Source organism: Coniosporium apollinis (assembly GCF_000281105.1).
Source record: "Coniosporium apollinis CBS 100218 chromosome Unknown supercont1.13, whole genome shotgun sequence".
NCBI classification, from domain to species: domain Eukaryota; kingdom Fungi; phylum Ascomycota; class Dothideomycetes; genus Coniosporium; species Coniosporium apollinis.
Genome location: NW_006913275.1, coordinates 360,227 through 387,045, shown reverse-complemented (window position 1 = coordinate 387,045; position 26,819 = coordinate 360,227). Strand labels below are relative to the sequence as shown.

The 26,819-nt window shown below is 55.6% G+C and overlaps 10 protein-coding genes across 10 annotated transcripts in view; 3 read left to right on the top strand and 7 right to left on the bottom strand.

Moving 5' to 3' along the window:
- Nucleotides 1-47: 47 nt before the first annotated feature.
- On the bottom strand, nt 48-642 carry W97_03288 (glutathione peroxidase; the record flags this gene model as incomplete). Its single annotated transcript, XM_007781185.1, has 2 exons — nt 48-514; nt 600-642. The coding sequence occupies 2 exons, from the start codon at nt 640-642 to the stop codon at nt 48-50; spliced, it is 510 nt and encodes a 169-aa protein (XP_007779375.1).
- A 545-nt stretch (nt 643-1,187) lies between these two features.
- On the bottom strand, nt 1,188-2,453 carry W97_03287 (uncharacterized protein; the record flags this gene model as incomplete). Its single annotated transcript, XM_007781184.1, has 2 exons — nt 1,188-2,197; nt 2,255-2,453. The coding sequence occupies 2 exons, from the start codon at nt 2,451-2,453 to the stop codon at nt 1,188-1,190; spliced, it is 1,209 nt and encodes a 402-aa protein (XP_007779374.1).
- Nucleotides 2,454-3,127: 674 nt separating this feature from the next.
- Nucleotides 3,128-3,384, bottom strand: W97_03286 (plasma membrane proteolipid 3; the record flags this gene model as incomplete). The annotated part of the gene is made up of 2 exons (XM_007781183.1): nt 3,128-3,266; nt 3,368-3,384. The coding sequence occupies 2 exons, from the start codon at nt 3,382-3,384 to the stop codon at nt 3,128-3,130; spliced, it is 156 nt and encodes a 51-aa protein (XP_007779373.1).
- Nucleotides 3,385-4,378: 994 nt separating this feature from the next.
- On the bottom strand, nt 4,379-4,996 carry W97_03285 (uncharacterized protein; the record flags this gene model as incomplete). The annotated part of the gene is made up of 2 exons (XM_007781182.1): nt 4,379-4,596; nt 4,657-4,996. 2 exons carry the CDS (start codon nt 4,994-4,996, stop codon nt 4,379-4,381), a joined length of 558 nt encoding a protein of 185 aa, XP_007779372.1.
- A 1,402-nt stretch (nt 4,997-6,398) lies between these two features.
- Nucleotides 6,399-9,908, top strand: W97_03284 (DNA polymerase gamma 1; the record flags this gene model as incomplete). Its single annotated transcript, XM_007781181.1, has 2 exons — nt 6,399-6,564; nt 6,616-9,908. The coding sequence occupies 2 exons, from the start codon at nt 6,399-6,401 to the stop codon at nt 9,906-9,908; spliced, it is 3,459 nt and encodes a 1,152-aa protein (XP_007779371.1).
- Nucleotides 9,909-10,539: 631 nt separating this feature from the next.
- Nucleotides 10,540-11,891, bottom strand: W97_03283 (uncharacterized protein; the record flags this gene model as incomplete). The annotated part of the gene is made up of 2 exons (XM_007781180.1): nt 10,540-11,476; nt 11,527-11,891. The coding sequence occupies 2 exons, from the start codon at nt 11,889-11,891 to the stop codon at nt 10,540-10,542; spliced, it is 1,302 nt and encodes a 433-aa protein (XP_007779370.1).
- A 2,776-nt stretch (nt 11,892-14,667) lies between these two features.
- W97_03282 (uncharacterized protein) lies at nt 14,668-17,311 on the bottom strand (the record flags this gene model as incomplete). Its single annotated transcript, XM_007781179.1, has 7 exons — nt 14,668-15,095; nt 15,174-16,308; nt 16,371-16,451; nt 16,497-16,839; nt 16,896-17,080; nt 17,183-17,209; nt 17,267-17,311. The coding sequence occupies 7 exons, from the start codon at nt 17,309-17,311 to the stop codon at nt 14,668-14,670; spliced, it is 2,244 nt and encodes a 747-aa protein (XP_007779369.1).
- A 567-nt stretch (nt 17,312-17,878) lies between these two features.
- Nucleotides 17,879-19,645, top strand: W97_03281 (uncharacterized protein; the record flags this gene model as incomplete). The annotated part of the gene is made up of 5 exons (XM_007781178.1): nt 17,879-18,180; nt 18,245-18,727; nt 18,780-19,017; nt 19,073-19,273; nt 19,358-19,645. 5 exons carry the CDS (start codon nt 17,879-17,881, stop codon nt 19,643-19,645), a joined length of 1,512 nt encoding a protein of 503 aa, XP_007779368.1.
- Nucleotides 19,646-20,604: 959 nt separating this feature from the next.
- Nucleotides 20,605-21,831, bottom strand: W97_03280 (uncharacterized protein; the record flags this gene model as incomplete). The annotated part of the gene is made up of 1 exon (XM_007781177.1): nt 20,605-21,831. One exon carries the CDS (start codon nt 21,829-21,831, stop codon nt 20,605-20,607), a length of 1,227 nt encoding a protein of 408 aa, XP_007779367.1.
- Nucleotides 21,832-26,343: 4,512 nt separating this feature from the next.
- Nucleotides 26,344-26,819, top strand: part of W97_03279 (uncharacterized protein) — a gene marked incomplete at both ends in the record, with an annotated part of 1,113 nt that continues 637 nt past the window's right edge. Inside the window, one exon of the mRNA XM_007781176.1 lies at nt 26,344-26,803. Coding sequence (XP_007779366.1) covers nt 26,344-26,803 — 460 coding nt within the window. The remainder of the gene's footprint in view (nt 26,804-26,819) is intronic.

Sequence of the window (26,819 nt, the reverse complement as noted above, 5' to 3'; positions counted from 1 at the left end):
AAACACCAGTTCAGTCTTTCCCTCACCAGAAAAGCTCCCACACTCCCCTACGCCTTCGCCTGAATCTCCTTCTCAATAACCCCCTTCAAATACTCCGGCGTCGTCGTACTCGCCCAGCGCCCCTTAACCACACCATCCCTCCCCACCAAAAATTTCTCAAAATTCCACTTGACCCTCTTCAACCCCATAACGCCGGGCCACTCCTTCTTGAGCCACTCAAACATCGGGTCCGCCTCGGGCCCATTAACATCCAGCTTGCCCAAGATCGGGAAGGAGACGCCGTAGTTGACCTGGCAGAACTCCTGGATCTCGGCGTTGGTGCCCGGGTCCTGGGCGCCGAATTGGTTGCAGGGGAAGCCGAGGATCTCGAAGTCATTGGGGTGTTTTGCTTTGAGCTCCTTGTAGAGCTTCTCTAGGCCTTGGAATTGTGGCGTGAAGCCGCATTTGGAGGCCGTGTTGACGACGAGGACGACTTTGTTCTTGAGGCTGGAGATCGGGAAGGGTTTGCCCTTCTCTGCGGGAGGGTGTTAGTGGTGTCCTACCGCTGCTGAGGCTGCTGCTGCTGCGGCGGCGGCGGCGGCGGCGGGAGGGAGACTTACTATCCATTGGCTTGAAATCGTAGAACGAAGTCGCGGAAGACATGGTGCTGGCGGGTTGCTTTGGCTGGTAGGTGACTCCGATCCTGAGATATCCGCTATTGATGGCACGAGCAGTAGTTGCTTGTCGAAAAGTAGATGTGGAAACTGGTTGACAGAAAGAACGGAGGGTTTGCATGCCTATAGCACGTTTTGCTGAACGCGGCGTAAGACAGGGCTTAACAATCGCCTGCCTGTTGCGTCACATGCCGTGGGGACTGCGCTTATCGATTGTGCTCCGATTGCTCAGCCGCAGGGACTGGCCCGGCGAGATGCCCTGCAAAGGAGTGAGCTCCGGGTACCGAGGCCTCAACGGTGTTCGGTTGCTTTGTGGTGTGATGCTGAGGTTCACGCACGACATGGGCTGAGAAAGACTCCGGTGCATCCGGTGGTAGAAGATGGCTTCCGTGTTGTATTGACTGCCACGTGACTGTCGTCGATTTGAGCCAAGTACTCTACTCGGACTTAGAAGCTGTGAGATCCAATACGCAATCTCCTAGATTCCTCAGAATCTGACATCCAGACCGTCGCCCCTTCCAGCATCTTCCTCCCCTACTTCTCACTCCCAGCGTCCCTCCCCTCCTCTACCCACGCCCTGAACTCCCTAACCTCCCTAATCCAAATATACCTCACACAAATCTCCCTGATCTCAAAGAAAATCTCCGCCGGACCAACCACGCCCTTCCGGATCAGGTTCCTGATGAACAGCACCAGCAGCTTCATAGCCCGGATCTGCGCTTCGCGGTCCAGGAGCTCGTCTAACCCGTTCTCTTCGTCGTCGGCTGCGGATGTAGATCCAGATGGCAGGGAAGGATAGCCTGGGACGGTGAGAGGCTGCTGTCGCGCGTTGTCGGCGCGCTCGACGCGGCGGAGGCTGCGCTGGAGGTACTCGCGGACGAGGTTGGCGGGTTCGGTGCCGAGTTCTCTACATGTGTCCTCGGAGGTGAGGACCGTGTTGAGGAGTTCGAGGGACTCGAGGGTGATGGGGAGCCGGGTTAGAGTGTGCAGCGCGTCTGCGGGGGAGGTATGGAGGCGCTGGAGTAGGGAGTCGTACGGTGACGCGCTTGTGCTGGGAGAACAAGGAGCATCCGGTCCAGATTCTGATGCTGGCGCTGGCTCTTTGGCTGCTGGCAATGCCGCGCTGTTCGAAGATTGCGGCAGCGGAGCCTTCTCGTAAATGCCCTCTTCCTCAAGCACATGAATGTACGGCTCAATGCAGAAATCGCGCACAGGCGATGAGCGGAAATGCACAAGCAGCGACGCAGGAGTGTGCTGTCTCAGCCGCTCCACATCATCCTGCTTCAGTATAGCCTTGACGAGCTCGACGCGTGTTTTGAAGACCTGGATCCAGCGCGAGAAGCGTATGCTGTAGTCCTTCCAGTCACCGCCCGGCGGCACTGCCGGTTGCGCCGGCTCCTTCCATCCCGTGACAACCTCGACCCAGTGCGAGAGGAAAGGGTTGTGCCGCAGCGGCGTGGCGGCATTGAGCACGTAGAGCTGATACTCGCAGTTGAGGACCGCGGCGAGGAGGGACTGGAGGGCTAGGTCTGGTGTCTTAGGGTCTACAGCATAGCGATCAGCGGGAGCTATTAAGACGAGGGGCTTCGACCGCGCCTTACCGTATCTCTCCAGCTCGTCGAGCTTGTTCTTGAGCTTCAGCGAGTCCTGGAAGACCGCCTCGAACGGAGACACGCCAGCAGCACGCGCGCGATCAGCGCGTCGCGCGCCTTCGAATAGCTTCGTCGTTTCCCCTAGCGTCGGCTTGTGGTCTGAAAGAACGGCGACGAGCTCCGGCGGCAGCGTTGCGGTGACGTCCATTGCTGAAGATGGTGGGCTCGCGGCCTCGGTGAGGGTTGCTGCTTGCTGGAATATGCATCTGGGCGGTTGCTGGCATGGCGGCGTGTGAATTGCGAATTCACGGTCAAGATTTAACTAGACCACGGGTGAAACGTTGGAATGAGGCTTCCGGCAGATGCCGCGAATCTCAGAAATCAGATACTGTAGAACATCCATACGTGTCACTATGATATGTAGCCATCATGTCTCGTGTTTAACCAGATGTAACTCCGTTGGACAGTTTGTATTGTGTACGTGCCCATTTAACGGATCCGTGTAGCCGCGCTTGAAGCAATATGGTGAACGACGTGCAGATCCAGAAGGGTTTAACAGATGAATGTAATTTTGTCTCAATAGCCTATGTTACAATTGCCCAAACCTTCATTACTTCGTTCCCGCGTTCTTCAAGCCTCCCGCGCAACGCTAAAGCCGTACGCAAACCCTCGGTCAAACCGTCAGCGCGGGGAGCGCCGAAATGCCCGTTCCATCACGAGATCGACGTCGCCAACCGGCGCGGCGGTGACCCGAACCAAGGCTGAGGGTGGAATGAAAATCTGGGTATCATAACGAATCGCGGAAGCCGGGGCTTAAAACTTCAGGATGATGTAACTGGAAGGTGTTAGTTTAGATATGCTGAGTTGAAGGGAGGACAATGCTTACAGCGCATGAATGATGCCCGGGATATAACCCAACACCGTCAGGAGGATGTTAATGAGGAAGTCGGCATTGCAGCCGCGCTCGAGGAACACGCCGAGAGGAGGTAGGAAAATGGCGAGGATGATCTTGATGATGTCGCTGCGAGAAGTGTTAGCTATGGTCGATGAAGCTGAGTTGTGCGTATTCCGTGACTTCTGCAGGCGGCGGAAGTTCTGCGTATTAGGGTTTCGAATGCTTACCTTCCGGTGAAAGGCATCTTGGTTGAGTTGACTGTGCGAACTTTAAGGCGAGTGTTGGTTTGGGCTGAAGCGTTGTCTTTTGGTAACTTGAAGCGATGGTACGATGGTGAGTTTGTGAGGCAGGAGTCAGCGTTTGGCAAGTCGCGGCTTCTTAATAAACTGGCTCCCGGTGACTGAAATGGCGAATGACGTAAGTCACACGCACATCTTCAAGTTTGCCCTGGGCTTGGCATGCACTGCTGCGGTCGATGCCGACTCAGCTGTGGCCAGTTTCGAGTCCCGTGACCCTATCCAAGTCTTTGCGCTGCGCCTTGGGACACTGGAAAATAGAACGTTTGCCTTGGCCACTTCCTTGGACGCGTCACACCGGCACATTCGTGCATCCAGGTTCCTCACTATGAAAACTACAACAGCAGCGGGCAAGCGATTGCGTGCGGAAGAAGAGCTCTGGCGTTATGAGGAGACGGAACGCTTCCAAGATTTGAGGCTCTGGATCAGGGGGATCCTAGCTCTGCCCCTTCCGGCACATCCGAACACCCGTTGTCATGGCAGGAAGACGGGATGGACGGGAGCGTGCGCCACGCCGAGTGTGGCTGTAGCCTTGCATCAGCCCGGTGGGAATTGCGGCAAAGGTGATCGAGTACGCGTTCGAGGCTCGGCGCCTTGATTTTATGAGTCTTAAGATGCTTGGCGTCTATGTAGCATTAAGTGTTGGGATGATACAACCAGAGCGCCTCCCGCATGCACCACTAAACTCCAACACACCCTAAGCTGATCTTATGCCATGCTGTGTGTTGCAACGCCTCCTCGAACGCCATGCCTTAGGGCGTACCACTGCCCACTCCGTAGGGCGAGCTCGACATACCGTCCTCCATAGAGCGCCTCTACTATTTCATGAATGGCGTTACCCCAACACTACCAGGCCCTACTCGATCCGGCTATTACATTCTTATAGTCTGCAGCTCGGATTGCTTGCCGTATCTTGGATCCCCTTTTGATTAATGCCACTCCTCATCGTCGTCTCAAGCCTGGATCCTCCTGCGCGGCTTTCTTTCTCGGCTGCGTCTGCAGGCCTTTCTTGAGCAACAGGGGGATGATATCCGCCTGCTTTTTCCGGTTCAGCGGTTTCCTGCACACAGGACACTGCGACCGCTTCGTCTCTCCCGGGCCGGCTCTGTTTTCGCCTGCGATGAGCGCGTGTAGAAGACAGGCATGGCAGAAGACGTGGCCTGCAACGACATAACTATCAGTCCTCTGAACTCTAGCGTTTCTCTGCTGGCTTGACTCACCACAACTCGTCGCCGTCATATCCGTCATGTTGTCCATGCAGATTACACAGCAGATACTGCTGATCCCCTGCGTCTCGCCGCTCCCGTCCTTCGGTACGTTCAGCCCCTGCGCCGCCACCGCCTCGATCCGCTGTTTCTCCAGCACGTTCTTCAGCCGGCCATCTTCGGGCTCTCCGTCCGCGAGGTCGATTGTCTCGGTCTCTTTCATGCTGGCGCGCGAGCCGCGGCGGTGTGTAGTCTTCTGCCGCTTGGAGGCTGAGCCAGAGGATGCGGGGCCCGGGGATGTGCTGATGGAGCGCCGAGTGCGCTTGGCGGTGGAGTTGCGGCGGGTGGGCGGCATGGTGGGTGAGAGGGCTGTGGGCTGAGATCGAGAGAAATCAAAGGAGTTCGTTCGGGATAGTTGCGAGGCTGTAGCGAGGGTGAGGAGGGGGTTGGAAGCTGTGGCCCAGGGTCGGTTTGTGGCACTTTGGGGACGCTGTTGCGGGGGTGGCGAGTTGTGGAGACGTCGGTGAGTGGAGTGCGAGGTTGTGATAAAGTCGGCTACGCGGTAGGTGGTGCGGTTTATGGGTGGTAGTGATACGCCGCCGAGTGGCCCTGTGAAATTGCTGGGCGGACTTGAATGGTTTTGCTGTGGAAGGTACTGATAGCGGTTTGAATATTCAGACGCCGGAGGACTGGCGACTGTGAGGTTGTTACTGGGCGTCGAGCCGTTCGCGGTCGTTCGAATCTGGTTGTGAATGAACCGGGGATCGACGGTTGTCTGACGCAAGAAAGGTCCCAAAGGTTTGAAATCACGGTTGGACATGCTGAACGAACCAATGCAAGATGGAGATAAGGTGAGTAGCTGCCGACAGTGCGGACGAAGAACCCGCTACACAACGCCGGTCGTGAGCGACCATGGCGGATGTGGGCTCCTTCCAGCTTTGGCCGGTGCAGGGCCGGTGAGGCGTTTGGTGGTGCTTGGGTGCTTGGGTGCTTGGGTGCCACCTGAGTGACAGAAATTGCCGGACTCGGGAAAACAGATAGGTTTTCAGTCAGCTTACGGAGGTCATGAATAGGCGTGATCCTTCATGATGTGCTACTATATAAACATGTGCAAGCTATATCTGGAGGTAGGATGGCTAGAGTAAAGATCTTTAGAGATGCGGTGAATCTAACAGACTTTAGTGATTTGGGAGTGAGTTATAAGGCCGTACACGAGTGATAGAACTCGCCTAGACACGCTAATTGCTGGACTTCCAATCCACTCCTAAATCCCCAAAATCTATTGGACTCGCCACGTTTCTAAAGACCTCTACCCCAGCCGTTCCACCTTTAGTTGTAGCCTGAACACACTCTTAAGGTGGTATACTATAAGGAGTTGCTTCTGTTCGTGACCTTTCCTTAGCTGACTGAAGACCTATCTATTTTGGAGTCCGGCGATTTCTGTCACTCGCGTGGGTGTTTGGGTGGTGCTTGGGTCAAAGCTCGGTACACTTAGTCATTGCCGCATCGTTTCCTACAGAATGCCATAGAGATGCGGCAACGTCTAAGTTAAGTGCACTGAAGCCTCGTGTGGTGTTCTTCAGCCCTGTGACTTGTCCGTGCGAGATTCGACGAAAGCCCTGAAGCTCGACGGCGCCGGGCGGATGCATGACGCGCATGAAGGAGAAGCTTCAGACTGTCAGAGCGTCCACTCCTTTTCGCATCAAGTCTGTAGTTACACCATGCCATAGTTGTGTATACTCATTGTCTTCTTGGAGATGCGCGTCAGCAGACGCGCGCGGCTCATCGCGCAAATCCCCTTGCGGCATACCTCCTCCGCGCGAAATTCCAGCGCCCCTTACGGCTTCCTCTCGCGAAGATGCTATGCTATCGACGCCTCCTCGCAAGAACCAGAGCACAGAAGTAATCCGCAAAGCCTCTCAAGTACATAGACCCGCGCAACGAGCCCCTTGCTCTCCGGCTAACTACTCGTAGTCCCATCCCAAGCGCGCTTCAACGACATCGGCGTCCAGCAGCTCAGCAGCACCGTCCACCCTCAGGTGTTCCCCGGCACCGCAACGCATCCTCCGCAAGAGCTTATCGAGCTCTCCAAAGACCACCTCACGCGCCATGACCTCCTCGGCAAGAACCAGGACTCCACGCCGCCGGTCGGCTTCGACATACCAGGCCTGCAGGGCGCTTCGCTGGACGAGCACTTCTACCGGCTTGGGATGGATGCCGCTGAGCCATGGCTATCGCTAGCGAAGAAGTATGCCCGTGCAAACGCTCCGCCGAAACCCCGAAAATGGCTCCGTAGAAGTGGCTGGACAAAATACAATCGAGATGGGACATCGGAGGCTGTGGACGCGCCGAATGAGTCTATGCTTACATTTGACACGGAAGTCATGTGGAAGGAGACCTCATTTGCCTGCATGGCGTGCGCCGTCAGCCCTGATGCGTGGTACGCGTGGATATCGCCTTGGTTGCTCGGGGAGTCGGATTCGGATCGCCACCTTATACCGCTAGGGGACCCCGATCAGGCCAAGATCGTAATCGGACACAACATCGGATATGATCGGGCACGAATAGCGGAAGAGTACGATATCAAGCAGTCGAGCACAGGATTTGTGGACACCATGTCGTTGCATGTGGCCGTAAATGGCATGTGTTCGAGACAGCGGCCTACGTGGGTCAAGCGCCGGAAAGAGCGTGAATTGAGGGACCGAATTGCGAGTTCTGATGAAGGAGCTGATTTATCGGCTCTGCTGGAGTCCGGCAACTTAACGAGCGAAGAGGAGGAACTGTGGATAGGTCGGAGCTCCGTCAACTCGTTACGGGACGTGGCGCACTTCCACTGCGGTATCACAATCGACAAAGCTCAAAGAGAATACTTTGGAGAGCTTGATCGAGCAGGCATCAGGGGGAAACTGGAGGAGCTTCTGGACTACTGTGCAGCCGATGTGGAGATTACCCATCGAGTGTACCAGAAGGTCTTTCCGTTGTTTGTTGAAACATGCCCACACCCGGTCAGCTTCGCTGCGCTGCGACATTTGTCCGCGGAGATATTACCGGTAAACAAGACGTGGGACGCCTACATCGCCAACGCAGAGGCCACCTATCACAAGCTTTCAGACGCCGTTCAAGCGCGCCTCGAGGCTCTCGCGGCGAAAGCGCTAGAAATAAAAGACCAGCCGGAAAAGTACACCAACGATCCTTGGCTGAGTCAGCTGGACTGGTCGGGCCAGGAGATAAGGTATCTCAAGCCGAAGAAGAAGGGAGATCCTCCGAAGCCGGCAGCACGACAGAAGAAGCCAGGGATGCCGAATTGGTACAAAGGCCTGTTCGTAAAGAACGATGGCCCAATGAACCTGACGGTCCGGACTAGAATAGCGCCTCTACTATTGCGCCTGGCATGGGATAGCTATCCTCTCGTCTGGTCAGACAAGCACGGATGGACGTATCAAGTACCCATAGACCAGGCCTTTATGTACAACGACAAGGGCATGAGTGAGTGTGACATGTCTGAGGAGGAGAACCCGACTCTTCATGACGACACGCAACATCAGTACTTCAAAGTCCCACACAAGGATGGACCAATGGCCCGATGCGCTAACCCCTTGGCCAAGGGCTATCTGCAGCACTTTGAGCAAGGCAGACTTTCGTCAGAATACGCGTACGCGAAGGAAGCTCTTGAGATGAATGCATCATGCTCATATTGGATTTCCGCTCGCGACCGCATCATGTCTCAGATGGTTGTCTACGCCTCAGAAACCGCCTCTGCCACACCCTCGTCCTCATCTGTCCCAGACAAGGACACCGGCTTCATCCTTCCCCAGATCATCCCCATGGGCACCATAACCCGGCGCGCCGTCGAAAACACCTGGCTAACCGCCAGCAACGCCAAGCCCAACCGGGTCGGCTCCGAGCTCAAATCCATGATCCAAGCGCCCCCCGGCTACTGCTTCGTCGGCGCAGACGTCGACTCGCAAGAACTCTGGATCGCCTCCCTAGTCGGCGACGCACAGTTCCAACTACACGGCGGAAACGCAATCGGCTTCATGACGCTCGAAGGCACCAAAGCAGCCGGTACAGACATGCACTCGCGCACGGCTCAGATCCTGGGCATAAGCCGCAACGACGCCAAAGTGTTCAACTACGGCCGCATCTACGGCGCAGGCCTCAAGTTTGCCGCCACGCTGCTGCGGCAGTTCAACCCGAGCCTGACGGAGGCGCAGACAGCCGAGACAGCCGCGCAGCTGTACCAGGCGACGAAGGGCAAGAAGAGCACGCGCAAGGCGCTGCATGACCGCCCCTTCTGGCGCGGGGGGACCGAGTCGCTGGTCTTCAACCGGCTGGAAGATTTCGCGGAGCAAGAGCGCCCCCGGACGCCGGTGCTGGGCGCCGGAATCACGGAGGCCCTGCTGCGCCGCTTCCTGAACAAGGGCGGCTTCATTACGAGCCGCATCAACTGGGCCATCCAGTCCTCGGGCGTGGACTACCTGCACCTGCTCATCGTGAGCATGGACTACCTGGTCCGGCGGTACAACCTCTCCGCGCGGCTCGCGATCACCGTCCACGACGAGATACGGTATCTGGTCAAGGAGGAGGACAAGTATAGAGCCGCGATGGCACTGCAGGTTGCGAATCTGTGGACTCGCGCCATGTTTAGTCAGCAGATGGGGATTCACGACCTCCCGCAGAGTTGTGCGTTTTTCAGCGCTGTAGATGTTGATCATGTACTCAGGAAGGAGGTCGATATGGATTGTGTTACGCCGAGCCACTCCACCCCGATCCCGCCGGGGGAGAGTCTGGACATTGTCCAGCTGCTCGACAAGGGTGCGGCGGCGTTGTTGGATCCAAACATACAGCCAAATAGGGAGCCGGAGCTGGCGAAGTGGACGTATGAGCCCAGGGTCCCGGTCATGGCGGCCTTCAGCGCCAGGGACACGGATCTCGGGTTTCTGAAAGCGCAGATCACGGCTGATGACGCCGAGTTGAGGGATATCATCAGGAACGTTAGATCCGGGCCGCAGCAGACTGGTGAACAGCAGCAATCGGGACAGCACAGCCAGAAGCCGTTGAGGAGGAAGGGTGGCAAGGGGAAGGTGGAGAGGGAGGAGACCGAGCCGAGGAGACCGTTCCACTACCAGCAGGGCGTCAACTTGATGCCTGTCGATGATGCGCCATTTGACCGGCGCAAGTTCTTCGGAGATTGGGAGAGGGCGAAGGGGGCGCTTGGGTGGCAGGCTGGGCATGGGGTGAGGAGTAGACCGGTCAGTAGGGTCTAGGCGTCCTCATAAATGGTCGTGAGTGGTCGCCAGTTGTTTTACTGCTGTGTTGATAGGAGCTGCGGTTTGGCGCCATGGAAATTGGGCGAAATGCTGATTGAGAATTTTCAATGAGGGAAGTTTATATATCTGCTGATCTTTACAGTCTAATCAGTCGAGATATATGCCTCGTGTCAAAGGTTCCATGAGAAGCTCGCAACAGCCTACTATTTGGTGAACTTCAGGCACTCCTCTGTACGGCGGAGACGTGTCTAATAGTTAGCTCTGTAAAACTTGTCGTGTTACTTGTGGTTTACTTTTACATGTCCCAAGCACGCATGTGAACCCCCAAAGTAAAAGCCAGTTGCTATAGGCGGCAAGCGTTCTTAGCAGACAGATGCCTGTGCGCCGGGCCATCATCAATCTAATCTATGGGATATATCCAAGGTACTGCTCCTGATACCTACAACCACTACATAATCTCGCTGGCCGCAGACCAATGCATGCTATGCCGCATGTGGCTGGGATATCACATGGTAACCAAAAAGCAACACAGAACCAATATGAAAACTCCTTCAATGCAGTTCACTCCCGGCCGCGACGCAGAGCCAGCTCAACATCACGAACGGAAGATACGTGATGAGAATTTGGCCTACTCAGCAATGGCGCTCATGTTCGCCTCCTCTTCAACAGTGGCCTTCAGCGCTTTCCTGTACTCGCGCTCCATACCGTGCCTGACCGCCTCAAGGACATTATCGACGGTCGCCTTAGGCGTGAATTTAGGCTTCGTGCCTTCCTGGAAGACGCCCGTACGGACCAGGATCGAATACCAAGTATGCTCCGAGCGCTCATTATATTCATTCGTACCGCGAATATCAGACTCGGGAGTGTCACCGACGAAGTAGACAGTCTCAGGTGGCGCGTCGATACCGTGGGTGTCCTTCCGCCAGCGCTGCAAAAGGCGGGTCGCGAACTCGAAAGTGCCGATCTGAGGTTTGCCGAATGCGATGGTGTTGAGATCCTTGCCCGTGACGGCTTTGTACATGGCCTCGAGTGAGACGCGGAGGGCGCCCATGCCGATACGGGTTAAGTCGTGGGAGGCACTCCACACGACGTCGTTGTGCGAGAAGAAGACGGGCGGGCCATCGTCGTAATTTTCTGATCGTGTGCCTAGCCGACCGCGTTTGGACATTAGGAGATCAAGGATGATCTGCTGGTCAGACGCCCAGTCGCGGCTGTCGGCAAAGACGAAGATGGCTTCGATCTCGACTTCGGCGAAGTTTCGTAACCGCGAGTTCTTGAACTCTTCGGGTGTCAGTTTGCGGAAGGGAGTGGTGTCCTGGTTGTCCTTGATGATGTCGCCTGGTGTGACTACGTCTTTGAAACCGTAGCCTTCTGCTACTTGTCGGCACTTCTCTCCTTCACCGCCCACGACTAGAACAGTGTTGAATTTCTGCGCCATCTCTTGCATCGGAGTGTGGCCGCAGATGAACTGGCCCGGCGAAACCTCCATCTCGAGCTGCTTGCTGAGTTGTATGCAACGTTCCTGCTCAGTCTTGCCGCCGCCATTCGTTACGAAAATGTAAGGTCTGGCAACATCAGTGCCCGACGGACTGCATCGTGGTTTCAGACCACTCACACTTTAATGCTGTACTCATTCTGGCCGTTCAAAGCCTTCATAGCCTCAATCGCCTCCGGTATGACTTGACCGCCACGAATAAGGACACCATCTATATCGAATGCGAAAGCGTACCTTCCAGTAACGGCGGTCTCCGCTGGTGTCGGAGGAGTGCCGGCCCGTGATACCGCTCCCTCCGCCAGCTTATGTCTCGCCATTTCCATGGCAGCCGCGGTCTCATGGGCGTCTGAGGGAGCCATGAGGTGCTTTGGAGGCACGACGACTGTGGGGCCAAGGTTGAGGCTCTCGCGGGAGACATCGGTCGAGCTGATGCGCCGCATGAAGCGGCCCTGGGGAGGAGGCACTATGAGAGATGGGGCCGACATATTGGTAAGATAATTCGAGGTTCGCTGCTTCAGCGGTGTTTGTATTGGAGCGTAGCAATTCCCAAGCAGATTAAGGGGAGTCGGTGTCTCGCTGATATGGGTTTTGAGTGGAGTTTCTGAGCTTCTCGGTCTGATGTTATGCAGGGGATAGGACTGATAGAGTGAAGTGAACTACTCTCGGAGGAGTTCTTGAGGGCGAGGCATCTGAGAGCTTGGATATGAAGAGACTACAACGGAAATACCCACGACTCTAGTTTTATAAGTGGGGTTTACCCAGCGATTCCACAACGGTCATCGCATCAGAGGCGTTCCGTGAGCCACATGTTTGGACCCTTGAAGGACAATCGAAACCCTAGCGGTATGCTTATCAAACCCGTAGATGACTCTAGTGCAGGCCGCGTACCAAGCATTGCCCTGATGACGGCGAGAGCTGGAGGGGTTTTCATGTTCTGCTTAGCTCTGTTGCTCTATCATTCGCTGTCAGTCGGTGGCCACAATATAGCGGCGCAGGATTTGACAGGGGCGCTCAACAGCCACTCAAGACAAGTAGGCTTTCGGGCGACGCCGTGAGGTTTCCAATGATTAGCTTCGCAGTTCCGCTGCAGCGTTGCATCGACGGTTTTTGGGCTCGGTGTTGAGCGTCGCAGGGTCCTCGAAGATGACATCATTTCCCGAAGGAGTTTTTTGTCGGCGTCCGGACTTTTTCCACTCCCTGCGCGTTGGGATCAACGGGACCCTCAATCTAGTTTGTTGCTGTAACGGCCGGCGTCTCTGCCGCATGACAAGTCGACCGCTGCCACTGGTTCTTGAAATGTTGTCCCGTCCGCTCTGATCGCCATCCCGTTGCGTGCTTTAAGCCTTGCCGTCCAGGGCTCGGCGCACTTAGACGTTGCCGCATCTCTGGCGCATTTTAGTAGGAAAGGATGCGGCAATGACTAAGTGCACCGAGCCTTGGTCCCTGCAGCTCGAAAAGGGTCCGCTGGACTCATCTCCGCTGTGCCGTGTCGTCTGTCCATCAAATCAGGATGCACCGCTTCTTCTGAGCCTCCCGTCAACGGCCCAAGCCGACTGGCTGGCGTCCAGCGTTCAACGTTGAGTGAATTCTAGTCAGAGACAGTCATTCCAACCCTCAATGGCCATGTAGTGCATCGAGGCTTCTACTGGATAGAGCAGCAGGACGTTAGTGTAGGACTGCGAGGTTCCTCATTCGAGCATCACCCTAAAACCCAGATACCTCTTACGCCCACTATCAGCATGTGAAGCCGGCTGGCGAGGCTTTTGTTATCCCACAGACACTGGCCCGCTTTGCAAGTCTTGTTCCCATGGATTACCAATTTGCGTTATCGACGCCTAAAACTGCGCCCATCCAGGCAGCCCAATCTCTGTCCAGATCCTGTTTACTTGAGACCTTATCTGGAAGACCGGTCATCAACACCACACGGCATGGTACTGAGCCGCACAGAAAAACGACGATGGCGGATCGAGTGTCGATGCCAGGACAAACCTTTCCCTCCTCTTACCCGCCTGTTCCGCTGCCATGCAAAATACAGAATCTTTATCTAGATGAGTACAGCCCTCACATTGCCAAGGTTCATAATGTGTGCTGGTTGAGTAAGCCCTGGATAAGCTACGAAGTCATCACACCTACTCTTACAAACATGTGATCCTCGAGGAAGCTGTGCATAGAGTAATACGTTCAAACCTTGGGGGGGCAGCCGATGGAGAAATGTTGTGAACCTTGTAGGCCTTGCGGGCCCACATTTTGAAATTCTCTACATTGTTAGCCGCTGACCTTCGTTCTACAAGGTTACAAATATAGCAAGCTGTCGATCTCATCTCACTCCTCACAACTCCCTCCGTGCTTCGAGCCAAAGGTCTGCAACCTGCATGGACGCAATCTGCTAGGCTCAGCGGATACATTATTAAGATATCTACGACGACCATAGCGGTTGCGCACATACGGGTTTGTGGATGATGGTTCATGGTGTACTAGGTGCTATGTCGATGGGAGGCCTTGCAGTTCACTTAACCGATATTGTATTTGTATCTCGTCCCCCACGCTGCAATCTCTCAAATCCAAAACCTAACCTGTAGAGATAAGAACCAAATGGGAGATGAGATCCGAAAGTGGAGAAGAAAGCTGAGAAGTGAGAAGTGAGAGTTGAGAGTTATTATGAAGTGCGCTGAGGAGTGAGCTAAGGGGTGAGCCAAGAGGTGAGCTGAGAAGTGAGGTGTGGCAGCTGAAATGAAACGATGTTCCATGCAAAGCGTGTGTATTACCGTATTCGGAAGTAAATGGTGTCCGTAGATCGTTGACGAATGTTGAATGCTGAGAAAAGGTGAGAAACGGTGGATGTGAGAAGCTGTAAAAACAGCGAGAAAATTGTGAGAAAGTGGTGGTAGCTATGTACACGCAGCTCTTTAACGTCCATCTTGCAACCTGTGTCGCTTCGTTAGCATAAGTCAGTATTCTCATGCTGTCTGCGGCTGTGAAATGAGCTAGACAAGACACGAGATTATAGGTGAAGCAAAGCCAGAAAGCCGATCTTGACAGCCTTGATCAGGGACATGATTGATAGAAATGACTACCGACTAACAACCCAACAGACCGCTGCCTTTCCCAGCGCTGCGTGCAAGCCCACCGCCCACGGCTCTTCAAAACGTCAATTCCAGCGCCCCAACCATGTAGGCACGTCCCCTGCCCCCCAGGCCGCGCAAGCACAACCTCCGCAACGCCCTCGCATATTCTCTATTCACGACGCTCCCTCATCCCACCCTAAACCTCCTGCACATAATTCGCCGGCACGCTCGCCACGCGGCCCCCCTTCTCCACATCCGCCCACCCATCCCCCGCGTCCGGGCTAATAAGCACGAACCTTTCTCCCTCCTTCATGCTGTGCTCCGCCTCGCTCCTCGCCTCATACTCATACAACGCCTCGACGTACTTGAGTTTCTTGGCGCCGCGCTTGGGGGCCACGGCTGGCCCTTTTTTCTTTAGAGTGCCGCCGGAGGAGGAGGCGCCGGAGGCTGAGACGTGGGAGCCGGCTAGAGAGACAGAGGAGTTGTTGGAGTAGGTTGAGTGCGGGCGGGTCGCATGGGCTGAGGGGGGTGGGGTGGAATTGGCGGTGGGGGCGAGCTCGACGTAGGAGGCCGGGACGAGGCCGGTGGAGGAGCCGGAGGTGACGCGGAGCCAGCCTGAGCCGTCTGGTGGGGGGTTAGTTCGTGCGCTCCTGGGGCGTCTTGCTAAGGGAGAAGGAGAGGAGAAGGGGAGGGGAGGCTCACCGTCCGGCTCAACTATAACGACATTACTGCCCTCGCTTACGCTAATCTCGCCCTCTCCGTTCGCTTGGTACGGGTACGTCATCCTGCCCCGCGGCTGCGCAGTTCTAGTCTCCGCAGCGCCGTCGCTGGAATCCTTAATGTAGCTCGTCGGCGGCGGCGCAAGAATACGGCTCCTGCGCGACGGCGACGCCTTGATCGTGGAGGTCCTCTCCGGCTGAGGCTCTTCTACCGGCGGCGTGGCAGCGGTGCCGGAAATGGATCGCTGCGCTGTCGCCGAGTAGCCGGAGCTCAGCGTGTTCATCGAGTTGACTGTGTCGCTCCTGCTGATCAACGGCTTGCTGGAGTGCGCATCCGTTGCCGCGCCATTAGTTGGGGCGGCCTTCTGTGCCGACGATTGGCGCTGGGCTTTGAGTGCTTTTCTCTCTTCCTTGGTCTGCTCGCCGGGACAGTCGGCAGGCACTTTCATCTCGCACTTGCTGTGGCACGTGTAGCCGCAGTCGCGACAGTCGAAGCCCTTGGCCGAGAGCCCCCAAATCCGGTCACCACAGTAATCGCAATTCGTCGGGATCTTGAAGGTCTGGGACTTGAAGTTGTGGTTGCGCGCGCCGATGCTGACGTCTCCGACCGCGGAGGTGATGGTCGAGACTTCGACTTCGGCGGTCACTTTCTGCCGCTCGGCTTCGTGCGCGTTTTCTTGAAGAGAGAAGATGGCACGCACGACCTCGACTTCGTCGCGCTTGTCTTTGCCTTCGCGGATTGCTTTGCGGACCCGCTTGGCGTTCTCGACTTCGCGCCGTCTGGTCTCGAGCTCGCGGCGATATTCCCCTAAGAGCCCTTTGCTCTTTGTTAGGTAGTTGCGGAGGAAGTTCTTGGCGGGTTCGTCCGTGACCATCGCGTCGTTATCGTAGTATACTGGGCTGGGCTCGAAGGCGAAGTCTGCTGGCTCGCGCCAATCGGCGATGTTGTGTCGCAAGAACATCATGGAGTCGAGCACTGGATTGTTCCTCGGTATTTCTGACGCCAAGTGCTTGAGGAACTCTGTACTTCGCGCCAGCGTTGCTGTTTCGATCTGAGCGGCGGCCATCCATATCGAGTTGAGTTTGGCGACGCGGGTTTCTGATAAGTCCTGTAAGCTCTAGGGTAGGCATGACTGTCAGTCGCTAGATGACGTTTTGTGTCGAGCACGTGAGGCCTTACATCGAGCAATTCGGGGACATACTCGTGATAGTATTTCTCCTTTTGCACGTTTGTCACGTTGATGCTGATGAGGTATGAGTTCTGCAGGGGTCAGCATGCTCTACTTCGTTGCAGGAAAGGTCGCACCTTGACGTTGTTCATCTCGGCCATCTGCTGTACCAAGACGTTTTGCGCTTTGGTTCTGCTGTGGTCGAAGGAGCTCTCGGTCTTCTTCCGCCGGCTCTCCACCTCTTGACATGAACTGTCGTATTTGCCTTTCATCTTCTTAAGCTCGCCATATGACGAGTCCCGCTCCTTCTCGAGCTTCGCAGCGTAGTCGGCGTGACATTTGCGCAGGTCTTCGTATCGAGAAGCGAGTTGCTTGAGGGGGTCGGCGAGGTTACTTATAAGTTGTGAGCCGAACTGGTCATGCTCTGCCGCTCGAGATTCGAGCGTCGTGAGCTGGACATTCCATGTGGTCATAGAAGCACTTGGGTAAAGCCTGTCAGCCTGACATATCCGTCTTCGGGCGCAGTATGAGGGTACCTCTCGAGTGAGCCTGGAGTGACGGTAGGGGTGTCCCCAACGCTGAGACTGCTAGACTTTCTGGCCTTCTTCTCGAAGTATTTCTTCGCCAAGGCGTTCAGCTTCGCGGAGTACTCTTTCTCGATTGCGCTACGCTCGCGGTAGAACTGTTGGATATCGTCCAGCCACGCAATGCCCCCGGACACCTGGTGAGCACCTGGTTAGCCCGTTGAAGTATTGACCGGGTTGATGGTAGTATTGCGCAGGCCTCGTATGCAGAAGGTGTGGTCATGAGGATAGGGACGTACCCAGGCGTTGACAACCTTATAGCCATCCTTTACATCCACGTTGTCAGCTTACATAGTGAACACACAAGGGTAGCCAGTATCTACCTTCAGCTCGGCGCCGAATTTGGGCGCTATATCCAGTTCTGCCATTCTATGCGGCGGTCTAGCTTCAGAGTCTGGTGTGGTACTCTTCCGGTGTAGGCATATCCAGGGCGAACAGACATATGTGCTAAAGAAAGCTTGCAGCTCGCAACGGTATTATATGGGGCAGCGATGGACTGCACCTGCTGGCGAACACTCGACGCCGAGCGCGGGGATGAAGCGGCGGGCGGGCCAAGGCGGCGAGTGCCCCGCGACGCCTTCAAATGTCAACGGGGAAAAATGTTATTGTGCTTTATCTGCCTGCAACCACAACCATAAGAGTAATAGCTAGGCAGTATAACGCATCTGCTGCCTACATCGCCAGGAAACTGAATAAGTTGCCGCTTGAGAGCTATCGAGGTACACATCAGCTTCAATAGCGCGAAGACTTAGGATCATTCGTTCGCTTCATTCGGCCGCATAGCTCCAAGCTCGTCTCATCTTCTCCATCACTCTTCTCTCATATCAAAACCTCTCACTACACGCACGACGCGACGTTGAAGCCGCCAGCCACAAAGCGTCTTGCCGTCACAAAGCTCACGACATACTCTTCGTTCTTTCTCCTCTTTGAACAACATGGCTTCCGAAACTCCTGCCGACACACAGGCCGACGCCGCAGTGTCGAACTCAGCTTCGCTCGAGAGCCGCATCACCCTACCCTCAGCGGCTGAGACAGTCAGCGAGCCCCAGGCCTCTACCACCGCTCCCGAGGAGACAGAGAGCACAGTCGAGGAAGCGCAGCGTGACGGCGCGACAACCGAGAAGCACGGCTCAGAACTGCGAGAGCCAGAGTACGACGTGGATGTGAAGCTGAGCGATCTACAAGCGGACCCGAACAACCCGTTGCATTCCGTAAAGACCTTCGAGGAGCTCGGACTGTAGGTTTACTCGTCCAAATCCGTTCGAATGAGGGAAGCAGCTGATCGCGTGTGCATGCGCCAGTGAACGATCTATCCTAAATGGCATCTACAACATGAACTTCCGCTCGCCCTCCAAGATCCAAGAGTGGGCGCTCCCAATACTCATGCATAACCCGCCGGCGAATCTTATCGCTCAATCCCAGTCCGGCACAGGCAAGACGGCGGCTTTCACGCTCAACATCCTCCACCGCATCAATCTCGAAACAATGGCGCCACAATCGCTTATTCTTGCGCCGAGTCGGGAGCTGGCGAGACAGATCAAGGGCGTTGTGGAGACTATGGGTCAGTTCACAAAGGGTCTTGTGGTCACCGCAGCGATACCGGACCCCAGCCGGCGAGGTCAGAAGTTCGAAGGACAGGTCATCGTGGGCACGCCGGGGACTACGATGGACATGATCCGGAGGAAGCTGCTCGACGCACGTCAGATCAAAATCCTCGTCCTAGACGAGGCGGACAACATGCTGGATCAGCAGGGCTTAGGTGATCAGTGCAAGCGGGTGAAGGCGTGGGTTCGCCCGGTTGCGCAAGTGAGAACGGCATTGCTAACAGGAACTTAGACTGCTACCGAGAAACATCCAGGTCGTCCTCTTCTCCGCCACCTTTCCACCACAGGTTATCCAATATGCGACCCAGTTCGCGCCGAACGCGCATCAAATGACGCTCAAGCACGAAGAGCTCACGGTCGAGGGCATCAAGCAAGTCTTCCTGGACTGCAACGGCGAGGACGACAAATACAGGGTGCTGGTGCAGCTCTATGGTCTCATGACCATCGCCTCCTCGATCATTTTCGTGAAGGTTCGTCTCCCAACCCCTTGGCTTCAGGTACACTAGAGGACTAACATTATCGCAGCGCCGCGACACCGCCGCCGAAATCGAGCGCCGCCTCACGCAAGACGGGCACAAAGTCGCCCAACTCAGCGGCGCGCTCGAGGGCCCCCAGCGCGACGAGATCATCGACCGCTTCCGTGACGGCCGTGCGAAGGTCCTCATCACGACCAACGTCCTCGCCCGCGGCATAGACGTGCAATCCGTCAGCATCGTGGTGAACTACGTAAGTCCCCCAGCCTCCCCATTCCTCGTTCCCATTCCATTCTCCAATCCCTTACAACCGATACATCAGCTAACCGCTCCCAAGGACATCCCCGAAACCCTCCGCGGTGAGCCAGACTACGAGACCTACCTGCACCGCATCGGGCGCACAGGCCGTTTCGGCCGTGTCGGCGTCGCTGTCAACTTCGTCCACGACCAGGACAGCTGGCAGAAGCTGGCGAAGATCGCGGCCTTCTTTGGCGTCGAGTGTAAGCCGCTGCCGACGGACGACTGGGACTTCCTCGAAGAGGAAATCAAAAAGATCCTCCGTAGCTCGAGGGCCGGGAAGACGACCAAGGAGATGCAGATGCAGACGGATGGGGCGTCGGCGTAAGAGAAGGAAGGGAGGGAGAGGCTGGGTGGGATGTGTTGGAGGTGGGATGGAGGCGGAACGAAAGCGGAACGAAAGCGATATGCATGAAATGCGCGGCGAGATTGGCGTTTGAAATTGATGACGGTTCGCTTCGGCTGGGCACCGAAAAGGGGGTGGATTTGCTTGGAAAGCTGGGTGGATTTGCTGCTTGCTTGCATCTGGAGGGCTAAAAAACTGCGTGTGAGCTCCATATCGGCTGCTGATAGATAGGCTAAAAGAGCGGATTCTCTGCGCTCTACTCATATGATGCGTCCTGTTTCAACCCTGTTGAAAATCTGTATAGCGCTTCAAACACGCACGTTGTAATGAGGACAGCCATTGTTCTTCCTTGTTCTCCGTCCAAAGCTCTTTGAGGGCCTGCAACGGCAGCTTTCCGTGATCACAGCTTGAGCGTGAAGCTAAGGAGTCCCCTTGAGCTACAGAACCGTAGCACAGTTCCGTCTCTGCCATCTCCACAGGCAGTTTGACGGGTACAGTCTTCGTCGCATTTGCTCCGCTTCCCGCCACCGCGATTCTGCGGCTATGATGATAGGGTGATGCGTCGCTCCCTCCTCCGTGATCGGCGCTTGTTGCGGTTGCGGTTACCAGCTAGGCTCTGCGGTACAGGGTTACCGGTATGAATGGGTTCCTCTCCTCGAGCGGAGGGCAGCCGATATGCGTTTCCTTCTACCTGCCTTGGCCACGATAGAATCACGCGTAGCCGTGTTCTTCCTCCGGGCGCCCTTCCTGTAGGGTACGGGCAGGCGACCACAGAGGACCGAGTCTGGAAGTTCCGCAATTGCCGAAGGCTCAACACGCGTCCGTTTTCCTCCGGCAGCGTGGTGGGACCGATTCCCGAGGCGTTGTGACTTATGCATGCAGACATCGCATTGACATCTCGTACTTCGCACAGCCAAGTTCGGACGTGTGTCTCGAGTCTCTCAAAACCCATCCCCCTCCTTCCACGGCCTCCCCGCCTCCTTCGCCCTATTCCTCGGGTCTTTGCCCCGCTCCATCGCCTCCTTCCGCAGCACCTCCATCTCCGTGGTCAACAGATCAATTCGGCCCCTCAACATCTTCTCCCCCGCCTCCATGAGCTTTCCTCCCTCTTTCTTCTCCGCAAGGATCTTATCAATCTCCCTTGCCTCCTTCCTCTTCTTAAAATACTCCTGATACTTGTCCTCCCCGCCAAAGCACACCCCATACCCATTACAATAGCACACGCTTTCCACCGGACACAACTCCGCAACCCCCATCCAGATAAATTGCCATATATACTCCCACACTCTCCCGCTGAGCCGATCCTCGACTTTCGTGTTGAGCAACCACTCCCGAAAAAACTCGTACCGCGCGAGCGGGAGCGCGCGGATCCTCTCCCTTGACACCGCAAACTGCGCACAGCACGGCTGACTCAGCACCTCCAGCAGCCGTTCCCCCGGCAAAATCTCCTCCCACACCTGCGCAAAGATGCGCACCTCAGGCCTGTTCGCGTCATCCTCACCATCCTGTCTCCCCGGCTGGCCAGGCTTGCGGTTCCCGGATGTGTGGATGTGCGCCGGGCATCCGGGGTCCTGGTGGCAGCGCAGATTGAAGTAGCCCTGGCGAACGACGTGCGGCGAGGAGAGGTGCGTTACGATTGCGGCGGAGGAGGAGAGCAACAGGTCGTTGTTGTGCCAGGCGATGGCGTGGGCGTGCATGAACAGGGTTATGTCGGACAGGTTGTGGTAGTGCGTGATTATGTGGGTTAGGTAGGTCATTACTTCGTGGCCCTTGTTCTGGGGGATGGCGTGGAGGCCGTCGCTGGGGGAGGTGGGGTGCGAGACGTCGTAGACGGCGACAGTGAGGTGGGGATCGGCTGCGAGGAGGCCGCGCGCCCAGGAGACGTCTTCTGTGTCGGTCTTAGGGATTACGAGCGTGCGCGTGTAGGTTGAGTTGGACGGTTTCGGGATCCCGGGGGTGTAGGTTGGGTGTGGGAAGAGGCTAGGTGGGGAGGTGCCTGTTGCTGGTAAATGTGCGGGTGGGATGAAAGCGTCTAGGTCGTCCGAATCGAGGTTTGTGACGGTGTCGGCGGAGCCTGGAGAGGGCTGTGGAAGGCTCTGGGCCGCGCCGTGCGTTTTACGGAGCTCCGTGTCGTAGAGCCCTTCTTTCTCTGGTGGTACAGGCTGCATCTTACCTATTGGAGGAACTTGGCGATTGATACTTGGGGTGGAACGGTATAGCAGGAAGCAGATCGCGAGAGCAAGGACTGCTAGTAATGGCCATCGCTGGCGGCGGAAGCGGGGAGTCATTGTGCAATAATATATATCTACAACGAAGAGAACATTTAACTAGCACAGAGTGAATATAGAGATAAAAGGAGCGCAAAGCTTCAGGCAGTAATTGATATGTTTCGTGGCTGAGCTTCATGCACAGCAAGCGCGTTGCGGCTAACTATGGGATCTCGACACGGGGGTAACGCCAAGAAACCCAAAAAGAGTCTATCAGCAGAATATTTAATCACCGCCCACCCTCCACTCGCCCTCCTTATGCACACCCAGATAAGGTGCATTCACCTTGTAATATGGTACACTCTTAGGTTCTTTTGACTAAGGAGAAGGCTTATCCCACCGCTTTCTTACTATTTAATCTCTGTTCCCGCCGTTCCTTTTCTCTATTCTATCTACTTACCTGACTACCGTTTTGTCACGAGTGCAGGATCACTGCTGCACCACATGCACCGTCCAGATAGACTTGTTCTTGACCAAATGCGATTGGAACGTGGTGAATCGCTACATGATCTCACGTCTTTCCTGTACTCGACTAGCTATCTCACGCTGTATCTGTTTAGTGCACTACGGGATGCGTCTTTACACCTCCACTCTTTCTCTCCCTATCTTCTTTTGAGAGAGACATACCGAGCTCGTAGCTCCTCAAATTTCTTATTCATTTCATCTCTATCTATTAAGTCTCCTCTTCAGGCAATCTAAAGCCATGTGACTACCTAGGTAGTCTGAGCTTACGCCTAATGCTTGCACAGGAGGGCAACGTGTCTGCACCTTTCAGCTCCCACCTGCCCTGCTGCGACCCGTTCCTTATCCTGCCATCCTCCTCCGGCCATCTACTATCATCTACCATGTCTTCATATTGCGCCAGATCCCACGCTATCCCCAAGGTTCCTTCGCTCGACGCGCACGTTTCTGTTAGGAGAGTCTAAGTATTAACATAAGCCAATCAAAAGGAACGCGCCAGTGAGGGAATTTAGCCCGTCGGGGCGGGAAGATTCAGGTCTTCCGAGTCACGGACGAACCATGACGATGATGCTGCCGACGCCCTACGTGACGCTAGACGATGTCTCGAAGAGGATGTGACCAACTGCTAGAAGACGCGCGTGTAAGCAAACCCTCCAGGCCTTCTGGGTCCCACCAGGAATGCCGAAGACGCCGACTGCCAAAGCCAATAAGATCCAAAAGTGGAGATCCCATCGACGGAAGAGAAGAAGCAGCAAGCTTCACGCTCAACAGGCGTCCCTCCCCCGAAGGAGCTGTAACCCGCCGTCAGAAGAACTTCCGCGCCTTGAAAGAGGGGACGCAGGAGACAAGGATGAGCACATGTCCGGCGGGGACTCGGGTGGCCTCGTCGAAGAGGAACTCGGCGATCCGTTCATCAGCGATGACGAACAGCGCGCATAGATGACAGGCGCCTCTTCGTCTCTACCTTTCGCTAATACTGTACCTCTTCACGCCACCCTTCGGAAAGCTACGACACCTTCCAAACGACCGTTTGCCTTTTCGCAAAGTCTCAACACTCGTTCGATACCCCATACAGCCTGTTCTTTCTTGCTCTACAAGCGTCGCGCTGTATCGCAGGTTATGCGATTCGTCCATAACATCCCGGCACTCAACTAAAGGATTCTGAACATCAACTCTTAAGGTTTAAAGTCCTTCGGAGGACTGAATCCTCCAAGTCCAACTGCTGAGTGGTTGAAATCCTTACTAGTGCGCGGGTACATGCAGTAGCACCAATCCGTAATCGGCCACTGCAAACTCCTTCAGGACATGTTTTAAATCGAGCACGAGCCAGGATAGGGTCAGTAAAATCTCCGATTGGGCGATAAGTGTATTTTGACCCTTGTTCGACTTAAAACCATTCATGGATATGAGTGGAGTAGTGGGTTCTTGCCCCGCATTTCTTGGCTTGCGTTTGTCGCTCTGGCTCGTTGTGCGTTTCTGCATGAGAGCAGTTCTTCGGAGTGAGATTTCAGGGAATCAACTCCTTCACCACAAAATTTCCTTGTTCAGGATCCGCGGCGGTGGGTTCCGTTCAGGCGCAGACACGGCTTCTCGAGCCGCCACTTTACCGCTGATCTTGGCCGCAAGCGGTCTGCCGGGAGGGGAGCGCCGGAAGCAACGCGTTCGGGGTGCACTTTGCCATGTTGGCTGCACCGGCCTGCACCCCACAACGCTTCCCGTGTGTCTCAAGCTACGGGAGCTGTACCCCACAGACTGATCCGCACGGAGTGGAGGTGACCCAACGGAAGGGGCCGCGCACGCGTGCTGACGGCGCGCGGTTGTCTGGATCTCATAGGCGTCCCCTGACGTCGATCGTGAGGTAAACCCAGCCGCAAATAACAACTACATCACCACCTGCAGCCTGCATCTTCGGCATCTACATGTTGTAGAAAAACGTAATCTACCTGGGTATAAGTATCCTCTCCCGTCATACGCAAATCCCTTGGCTGATACGATGTACAGGAAATCGTGTACAGTACATACCGATGAATCGGCGGCGGGGAGCAATTCCCCTTGCATTCGTTCCGGTTCGTTGTGCTCGCAACCTACATGCCCATGTCCTGCTTCCGTGGTGCAATAGTACGACACGCCACTTCTCCCCACTTGCCACAGCGCAGGCCATGACAGCAGCAACGCATCTGTGGAACCACGGTATCACACCCTGACCAGAAAAATGTCCCTACCAAACCGCATCTCCACCAAAATCGCACTTTCAGTTGTGAAGAGAAACATCAATAGAGGCGCTAAAGTGATAAGTTAACGTTGATCATTATGCCATCCACGCTCTTGCTGCTAATAGAGTGTTACTCTGTCAAGCTTGAAAGCATTACAAGGACGTGAAGTTGGTAGGGAAGCGTCTTGGTAGGAACGTTTTTTTAGCCACGACGTGGGTATCAAGATGCGAGTGGCCCTGTCAGGGATTCCCCGCGTTTTGTAAGGCTAGCCCTGCTGTATCAGAGCGCGTCAGGAGATACTTGGCCTTCTGTTGGACCGTGAGGAGTTCCACTGCATGAGGATGAGCAGTTGGGCTTACGATTCAACGCTGGAGCCAGGAAGCGGTGTAGGGGAAGCGGTAGCGTGCTACGTGTTTGGAAGCTGTTGCGATTCTTATCTGGCATCGAACCTCACGTATCGAACGTACAGTGCAGGAACCCGCCATACATTTGGGGGGCGAGACTGCACACGGACGTCGGCGGCACCAACGGCTTACGACGACAGTTTTAGCTGGCGGGCTGGGATTCCTCGTTTGAACCGTCTCTTTTCTATCTCTCTCCTCTCCAGAAGAGCCAATCGCGGTCTCGATTATCGCATACCCATGCTTTTCTGGCACGATCTAGACGGAAGCGATCAGGGGCAAGCCACGTAGCTATACGATCCAGGAACCATCATCTTGAAGCCCCAGGAAGAACAACTCCTCTCATTCGGACGAAAACGACCTCATCAGAGGATCGTGCTCGGGTTGGCTGGTGCTCTTACCTGTGGCATCTGTGACGTTGGAACGGCCGAATAGAGAGGAAGACTAGCGCACAGTCAGCATCCGGAAGCTCACTCTGTTCATCTTTGTCCCGCTGATCATGCAGCTAAAGCAGCATTAGCTAGGTACGATCGGCGCTCTTCCAATCTCTCGATCAATGCGGTTCCTAACAGAAGCTTGTGCTCCCAAGCCTTAAGTTTCCTACACCACATTCCACACGAGCCCCTGGAACCGCACAGGACTTCCCGATGTCGTTCGATGATTCCATCTGGCTCAGCATCCCGACATGTCCTGGCTCCCCAACCGCGTGGAAGCTCAGCTTACGACGCAGAGAGTATTACCAGTAAAATGCCTGAGACATTCCAAACCCTGATTCTTCCACGTCTTGACTGCATGTCTCCGCAAAGATGACGCTTCTTAGCGTTCGAGCTAAGGTTGTATGTATGCGCAATCCATCATCTATTATCTAATAGTTTGATAATTCGCAAGGCTACCGTAGCGAATATACCAATATTCCATGAGATCCTCGCCGATCCGACAATTTCCTAGGTGGACTTGCGGAAACCACGACGAAGTTTGAACAGATGCTCCGCATCTGTCGTAATACCATCATCAGTCACTCCAGCTTGGGCGACTCAGGATCTTCGGGGCCCCACGGGTTGCCCACGCAGCAGAGTAGCTGCTGCATCGTCGAATCACAGCAATGATTTACCCGTACCTGGAGTGACCTGGTGTTGTCACAGCTAGACGTGCATGAGATCTCTGGCTATAAAGAGACTCAGCCCTCCTACGTATCTTCAAAGTATCAGGTCGACTTTTACCTTAAGTCTCCACAATCAAAGCTCTCTCCATTGTCCATTCTTCATTCTCAACTCCCTATACCATTAAACACCGTCCAAGACATCCATTAACAAGATCCTTCATCTCCCACAGTCACCATGAAGCTCACTCAACTCTATCTCGCCGCGATCGCCACTACTGGCCTCGTTGGTGCCCTCCCAACCCTCACTAGCCGCGATGATTTGATCGCCCGTGACGGCGGCAACCCAGGAGGCAACCAAGGAGGCAACAAAGGCGGCTACGGCGGCGGTTACGGCGGCGGCTATGGTGGCGGCGGCTACGGAGGCAACCAAGGTGGCAACAAAGGCGGCAACCAAGGTGGCAACTACGGAGGCGGCCAAGGAGGTGGCAACTACGGAGGCGGCCAAGGAGGCGGCCAAGGAGGCGGCCAAGGAGGCGGTCAAGGTGGTGGTCAAGGCGGCGGTCAAGGCGGCGGCCAAGGCGGAAACCAGGGAGGTAAGGGCGGAAACCAGGGCGGAAACCAAGGTGGCAACTACGGAGGCGGTCAAGGAGGTGGACAGGGCGGTGGACAGGGCGGTGGTCAAGGCGGTGGTCAAGGTGGGAATCAGGGAGG